Source organism: Lycium ferocissimum, chromosome 3, assembly GCF_029784015.1.
Source record: "Lycium ferocissimum isolate CSIRO_LF1 chromosome 3, AGI_CSIRO_Lferr_CH_V1, whole genome shotgun sequence".
Lineage (NCBI taxonomy): Eukaryota > Viridiplantae > Streptophyta > Magnoliopsida > Solanales > Solanaceae > Lycium > Lycium ferocissimum.
The window spans coordinates 45935842-45944067 of record NC_081344.1 but is presented as its reverse complement, the minus strand read 5'-3'; the positions used below and the strand labels follow the sequence as shown (position 1 = coordinate 45944067).

The 8226-nt window shown below is 35.5% G+C and overlaps 1 protein-coding gene across 1 annotated transcript; it reads left to right on the top strand.

Moving 5' to 3' along the window:
• The first annotated feature begins 300 nt into the window (after positions 1 to 300).
• Positions 301 to 6599, top strand: LOC132048892 (uncharacterized). The gene is made up of 3 exons (XM_059439572.1): positions 301 to 762; positions 1318 to 1503; positions 6312 to 6599. Exons 1-3 carry the CDS (start codon positions 301 to 303, stop codon positions 6597 to 6599), a joined length of 936 nt encoding a protein of 311 aa, XP_059295555.1.
• Positions 6600 to 8226: the final 1627 nt, after the last annotated feature.

Below are 8226 nucleotides of genomic sequence, written 5' to 3'. Positions count from 1 at the left end.
ACTTATTTTAAAATAAAATAAAAAATCTAAAACATCACTTATTATGAAACGGAGAAAATATATTCTTGACAAATGGTAGTGATGCTGTAACAAATGGTCCAAAGCGTGAACAATAAGCCGTAGCAGCATAAACCTAGGAAAACACAAAATGGAAAAACAAAAACCATTGTCCTTCCCATGGAAATCTCATTAATTACCCCGTCTCGTGATTTTAAAAACCTTCCATTAGCCCATATTTCCTAGAAACCATAACCCTTTTTGTCATTCCATTCTCCACAGAAAGTAGCTAAGTAGGTAAGAATGGGGGTTACGATACATGCGAAATCGGACTCGGAGGTTACGAGCATCGATGCGTCTTCACCACCACGATCACCTCGTAGGGCACTGTATTACGTTCAGAGTCCATCGCACTCACAGCAGCATGATGTTGAGAAGATGTCATACGGGTCGAGCCCATTCGGGTCACCCGCCCATCACTACCATTGCTCTCCTATTCACCACTCCCGCGAGTCCTCCACTTCTAGGTTCTCTGCTTCTTTGAAAAACCCTATCAGGAATCATCAGCTTGCTGTCTGGAAGAGAATACCCCGCACTAATGACGATGACCCTGATGAAGATAACGATGACGATGATGATGGCAAGTCAAATGTCATGAGGTTTTATATGCTCTGCTTTCTCCTCTCTTTCATTGTGCTCTTCACCATCTTCTCCCTCATCCTTTGGGCTGCTAGTCTCCCTTACAAACCCAAAATCTTCGTTAAGGTGATAATGCTTTTACTCTCTGTTTTTACTTGACACATTTCTTAAAAAGTCATAAATAAAATAACAATTTTATTATATCACCTCTATTTATTATTAAGTCATGTAATAATTGAAGTCAAGTAAATGGATATTTACTAACAATTTCTTGAAGTTTTCAAATTCAATAATTATTAATAAAAGTGTAATATATATGAAATGCTAAGTATATTAATTTTTTAAATTGGACAAATAAAAATAAATATTTATTTTTAATACACATGATAAATAGAAATGGACGGAGAGAGTAATTTTCTTTCACACAGCCCGAGTGACTCAGTTACTAATTTCATTTAGCTAATTGAACGTTAGGTAGTTGTACAATTTTGAGCAAAGTTTTTATCTTTTCATTTTCCAACTATGGAATCTGCAATACCGAGATGTAGGCTTATGTGAACAGAGGACTTTTGCTTTATTTCGATAATAGCAATAATAATTACACCATGCTTTTGTCAGTACGTATTATTTACTATATATAATTAATAAGGCGTTCGGTTGTAATAATCGTATGTTGTGCAGAGCATGGTTTTCGAAAATTTGAACGTGCAAGCAGGGATAGATGGGACCGGGGTTCAAACGGACATGTTGACTCTAAATTCAACGGTGAGGATCTATTACCGGAACCCAGCAACTTTTTTTGGTGTGCACGTCACAGCTACACCACTTGAGCTTCATTATTACATGCTCAAGGTCGCCTCTGGTCAAGTATGCGTATTCCCCCTTTTAATTTACTCAGCTTTTTATTTCCATAAATATGAGCAGAATCTTCTTTTGTTAAAAGGCCAGGGTCTGTGAGTGTGGGAAAATTGCTTGTTTAATAGTCTAAATTAAAAGCGTTTGGACTAATAGTACTCCCTCCCTCTGTCCCAATTTGTTGAAAGACTTTTTACTTTTCGAGAGTCAAATTTTTTAATTTTGATCATGTGTTTGAACATATAATCTTTAAATTTTTTGAAATAAAATTTACATATTTGAAAACTACGTAAAAAGTATTATAAGTCACTATAATTAATAATTTAAAATATTTAAAAGATATAAAAAGATTACGGTCAAAGAACAACTCGTTTGACTCTCGAAAATCGAAAAGTGTCAAATAAATTAGACGGAAGGAGGAGTAAATTAATTGTGAACCGAGTAAGTCTTCGTCGAGGAGCTCGAGAGCAGTGGCGGAGCCAGGATTTCTGTCGAGGGGGTTCAAATATAAAAAAGTAAACATACGAAGAAGCCTAAGGGGATTCAACATCTACTATATATACATAAAAAATAATTTTAACTTTGTAAAAATAGTGTTTTTTTCGGCCGAGGGGGTTCGGATGAACATCCTCGGCTATATGTGGCTTCGTCACTGCTCGGGAGAGTCTACTATTGCCATTGCGTTTGTTAGTGTGTTTTGGGTAGCATGAAAAAGGCAATTTGCAGGACTGCCCTTTGCTGGGGGTGTTATTTAATTTTTACCCCTCAAATCAGTGGTCTTTAATTTTTGCCCTTAGCTAAAAGCTCATTGTTTCCGGGTTCGAACCCTCATTCAGTAAAAAATTTTAAAAAAAATTTGTAAGGCATAAGTTGGGATTCGCAGGTATAATAGTCATTTAACATGTTATCACCATTATTCTAAAAGCTATTAATATTTAACCACTTTTTAATACTTTAAAAGTCTTGAACAAAAATATCCTTAACTAAATTGCGGAACAACTCCAGCCACCGCTATTGGTATTTAAAGGATCGACAAGTGAAATTAAGGGAACTATTCATTGAATTTAAAAATTTGCTTGAATTTCAAACCCCACGAACGATTCATGGGGTTCAAGCCTTTATAAGTTGTAAAAAAAGGAACGATTCATGTTCTTCAACCTTTTATAAGTTCAAACCAAGGAACGATTAACGGGGTTAAAAAAATTTGCTGGAGTTTCAAACCCAAGAAACGATTCATGGAGTTCAAAATCAAGGAATGGTTCATGCGGTTCAAATCTTTATAAGTTCAAAATCAAGGAATGGTTCATGCGGTTCAAATCTTTATAAATTCTTACGTGTTTTAAGCTATGATATGTTGCTCGGACTCTTCAAAAATGTTGATGGGGTGTCAGGGTCATCTCAACAACATTAGGGGCCTAAAGTCAAACTTCAGAGAGAGACCTTGTTCTTTTTTAAAGTAAAGATCGTCATATATATTTTTATTTAAAGTTTATTTTTCAAGTTTTTTTAGATGTGAAGTCATTAATTGTTGTTTTATAATTGATTTATTCAACAATTCCTTTTCAATTGATAATATAGCTAATCCATTCAATCTATCTTGAGACATTGTTGATCTTAGATAAGATTTTATTAATTTTAATTTTGAAAAACTTCTTTCGGCTGAGACAACTGTTATATATATAAAATACATCTTTAAGGAAAAAATGTGCGATTGCTTTATTGGCCTTACGGTCAAGCCACCCCTGATGGGTGCGTGTCAGATACTTCAAAAGTATTGTATTTTTGGAGGATCCAACATTGGTGCAGCATCATTTTTGGAGTCCGAGAAACATAGGTTTTAAGTAGGGATATTTTGGGCAAATTTTATTTCGACATCAAAAATGGTTTATTTCCGTATTACTTTTCAAATGGTGGCTTAAAACTCATAGTAGGCCCAAAAATTGGTCATCCTACCTAATATTTATGGACCGACTCATCTTGGTTTGTCAAACTGGGCCGCTTTTGTGCCTCCTTTTTTGGGCTTATTAGTCGTTCCAATTGGTCGTTCTAAGTACAAAAAGATGAATTTCTTTTATTTATAGGCTTTTAACACAGTTGACCGCTCGTCCAAAAATAATTATAGCCTCTAACCAATATACAAAAAATATATATTATGTATAAAATCTCTATATTATACACTACATAAAAAAATATACTTTTACTAGTGTTTTCGGAGCAATCACACAATTGCTTGGGCTCTATGGTGGACGCCAAACTGTTAACCTAAAATTTGGTTAGTAGGTTATATTTGCTATCATATTTGCTAGATTTAGACCACAAGCAATATGTTGAACCAAACACCTTTAGTAATGTAAAGATAATGAAAATAACAATAAAGAGAGAGTAATTCTCGTCGATTGATCCAGGCTAGTCGATTAGCTAACAGTAGTAATGAATACTAGGTGAACAGTGATTTTTTTTAGAGTTTTTGTCTATCTGTTACAGTGATGGGAAAGGTGAGATACTTATAGTCTCTAGTAACTAACTCCTAGCACTTCTCCCGCACGTTTTGGGACAAGATCGTGGTTGTTGGACCTAATAAGATGGAATTCCGAATATTTTAGAGTTGGCTAGCCTAGGGATGACCGTTGTTCGGGTACCTTGATCCTTCCGGATTCGGAGCACCGCCATCTGAAACAAGCAAAATAGACCCAGGATCAAGTTCTTGGATGGTTAAGAATTCTTCAATCTTTGACAAAGCTGGTACCGGCGGACTCATGGTTGACTATGAGTTCCCTCCGGCCTTGCCACGTGTCCGGTTAAAGAGTTTTGATCCTGGCACACTTGTTACCAATATAGGTAGTAGTATTATTTGTGGATGAAATTTTGGTTATAGTTTTCAGTCTTTATATTTAAGAAAATTATTTGAGTAACTTTGATGAAATGATGCTCTTATCTGTTGGATATTTAGAATAATTAGTTGTTTAGTTGTAGGAGTCTAGTAGTAGTTGATTTCTAGTATATTAAGAGCTCGTTTAGTCATAAGAATTATTCATTTTTTTCCGAAATTTTTTTCACTTTTTTCCGGGATCAGCGTTTGGCCATGAAAATTCTAAATACAACTTGAAGTTCTATTCTAGAATTTGAAAAACAAGAAAAATGTTTTTCAAGTTTTTCACTTTTTTCACAACCAAAATAACTACATTTCAACTACAAATGCAATTTAAAAAACTATGGCCAAACACAACTCTAACTCCAAATTCCAAAAAAAGTGATTTTTTTTTTTTGGTTTCTATGGCCAAACGCCTACTAAGTTTCTTAGTTTTAATAAAGGGGAATCTACATGACATAACTAACTCTAATACATATTTAGATTTAGTAGCTATAGTATAGATTAATTATATCCTATAGCTAAGAGTAATATGTTAAATACAATTAATAGCTACATATATATTTAAAGTAGAATACTTTATTATTACTGCCATCATCACTGCCAACCCAACCACTACGCCACTGCCCTCCCATCTCTCTCTCCCTTCTTCCCCCCCCCCCCCCCCCCGCTTTCCCCCCCCCTCGCTCCGTGAAGTGGAGCACGGTCGTGCCCACGACGACCCAAACCACGAACACTACCACCGTACAACCCCCACGAAGTCCACACCACCGATACCGGCCCTTCCCCTTTTCCCTTTCTTCTCCGGCGTCTTCTTCTCAGATATGAGTATTTGTCGTCTTCTCTGGCGTCTTCTCCGTTTTGCTATTCATTGTTGACACTATGGTGCTCGTCCTTGTGTTATTTGCTTTCTCGGCCATTGGACTTTTCCAGATCTGACCGAAAGTGTATTTTCCAGATCTGACCGGAAAATACACAGATCTGACCGGAAGTGTATTTTCCAGATCTGGCCGGAAAATACACTGTATTTTTCGGATCTGATCGAAAAATACACTATATTTGTTGTATACATACAGTTTATACAGTGTTTTTCGCCTGTATTTCGAAGATCTTTTTGTATACATTGAATACAGTGAATTTGAAGTGTATACAAATGAATACAGTGAATTTTATTTCTTGTATTCAGTATTTGAGTGTATTCGTTAATTTTTTTAGTGCAAAATTCAGTGTTTGGGGGTGTATTTTGAAGGATATTTTTTTTTATAGACAATCGATTTTAAATATAATAAAGTGAATACAGTGTAAAACAGAAAAAGTAGCTACAAATGAATATAATTGAGTTGAATACATTTGATTGGAATATAACTTAGTTGAATACATCTGACTTGAATACAGTGAAATCTGACTCAGCCGAATTTTGAATACAATCTACTGTAGCTACGAAATGTAATTAGCTAAAGTGTAGCTATGCCTAAAAAAAAAAAAAAAAACCCTCAAAATGTAGTCTTTTATGTAAGTTGCTCAATAATAAAGGTCTAATACTTTAGCTGTAGGAGTCTAGTACTTTGTTTATGTGCCTCTTTAATAAAAGTTTAATACTTTAGCTGTAGGAGTCTAGTACATTGTTTATGTGCCTATATAAAGGCCTATGATTAATAAAATTTATATGATATATTTTTTCATTCATATTTTTTCTTGCTGCTTGCATTTTTTTCAAAAAAAATCATAACATTATCTAGGCCTATGATTAATAAAATTTATATGATATAGTTTTTCATTCATATTTTCTTGCTGCTTGCATTTTTTTTCAAAAAAATCATAACATTATCTAGGCGGGTCAGCAAATTGGACGTTTTTGCATAAACATTACTTCTACAAGGTAATGTTTATGCTTTTCCTCTTTTTTCTTTCTCCAGCACTCAGCCAAGTGTCTTTTAAATGTTTTAAACAGATGAAGAAGTTCTATGAGCCAAGGAAGAGTAAGCGGATAGTGGTGGCTGTTCTTCAAGGACACCAAATTCCACTGTATGGTGCGATTCCACTTCTTAGTGATGCTAAAGACCGGATTCAGAGTGTCTCTGTGCCGCTTAACCTTACATTCGTAATGAGATCAAGGGCCTATATATTGGGAAGGCTGGTGAAGCCCAAGTTCTACGTTCATATCTCTTGCCAAGTAACTCTCAGAGGCAATCACCTTGGCAAACACATCAATCTGACCACTTCTGGTTCTTGCAAGTAGCGATGAATAACTTATTTCTCTTTGTCGTCGAGCAACTTGAAAAAGATTGTGTGGCTTACTTGAGTGGCAGTCATTGTATTCAGTGTTTTAGCTTGCTATGGTCATTGTATTCAGTGTTTTAAAAGGCGGGGGTGTGAGGCGGTGCGTTTTGCTTAGTATGGGGCAAGGTCTAAGCCCCATAGATCTTTAAATTTTTAATTTATAATATAGTAAAATAGTATAATAACAAAAAAATTATTAAAAAAAAGTATATTAATAGTTTAAAAAAATTTAAAAACATGATTAAAGAAACTCACAGAAAACAAATCTTCTAACATAATTTTGCAAGTATAAATAATGCAATTATTTTTAAAAGTTATTATGAGATGCAAACAAACTTTAACCTCTTAACTTTCAAACAATAAAAGAATCACAATTTCTTAAGCCATACTACTATCATATACACTATGCAATTTACCTCCCTAAAAGAAAACAATTAATACACTTTATCATATTATAAAAACATCACTCCTTCAAGAAAAAAAAATTACTTTCAAATAGCAAAATAATAGGATAGAAACGTTAAGACTAATGACAAGTGATGATGTAAAATTCGGCTATGTATTTTAAAAAGAAATGTTAAGTGATATTCACCCTCACAGTGTTCTCAAATAGTAAATATGCAATATTACGGTTTGGTATTCGAGTTACTCTCAATCGTCTTATTCTATACTGTAACGACTCGTTTAGTCGTTATGTGCGTTTTGCCCCTTTTACCCCCGTTGACCTTTCCCCTAGACTCGTTAGAGTGCTTTTGACCAGCGGGGATGGGCGACACGGTTCTTGAGGTCATCGGGTGAGTTTTGATAGAATTTGAGGAAGTTAGAACCTTAAAGTGAAAAATATTTGACCAATAATTGACTTTTGGGTAAACAGACCTTTTTGGGAATTCTTTCAATTCCATGAGGTCCGGAGGGTCGATTATGACTTGGTGGGATGTTTTATTCGGTTCCCGAGGCTTTCGGGAGCATTTTGTACCCTGCATTGGAAACTTGGTTTAGGCCGTTTGGGGGTTAGCCGGGTCAAGGTGATCTCCATTGGGAATTCTGAGGCCACAGTTGAGTTTGTAGCATGTTTTTACATGTGTGCATCCTTGGTTTGTATCCGGGAGGTCTCAGGTGGATGTAAGAATTTTGGGTGAAACTTGGTGAAAAATAAATTTTCTGGTGTCTCGCTTCTGTGGGATTGTCTCTGCCTCTGCGGGTCCGCCCATGCTGGACTTGGCCCGCAGAACCGAGAGTTGAGTCATTAAATGAGATCCGCCTTAGCAGATGGTTCGCCGAGGCGGGATAGCGTAAGTGGGTCCTGCACCGTGTAAGAGGGGACCGCTGAACAGAATTTCCCTTATAAATCCCAATTCGAACCATTCTACTCCCATTCACCAAATTGAAACCTAAATAGTTCTAGAGGCGATTTGAAGAACATTTAGAGTTGAATCATCTTTGGATAAGTTCCCTTGATCCTAATTTATATTTATTTATTGTCTAAGTTAGAATCTATGATGAATTAAAGGGGTTAGTTGGAAAGTATGTTGTGAAATCTAAGTGTGACATCTTGAAATCTTATGCTACGGAGTTGGGTTTTGTTG

Excerpts from the sequence above, each read along its gene's own strand:
- LOC132048892 (XM_059439572.1), top strand. The coding sequence starts at position 301 with ATGGGGGTTACGATACATGCGAAATCGGACTCGGAGGTTACGAGCATC. Across the intron at positions 763-1,317 it reads AACCCAAAATCTTCGTTAAG|AGCATGGTTTTCGAAAATTT; the intron begins GTGATAATGCTT and ends TATGTTGTGCAG. Across the intron at positions 1,504-6,311 it reads TCAAGGTCGCCTCTGGTCAA|ATGAAGAAGTTCTATGAGCC; the intron begins GTATGCGTATTC and ends TGTTTTAAACAG.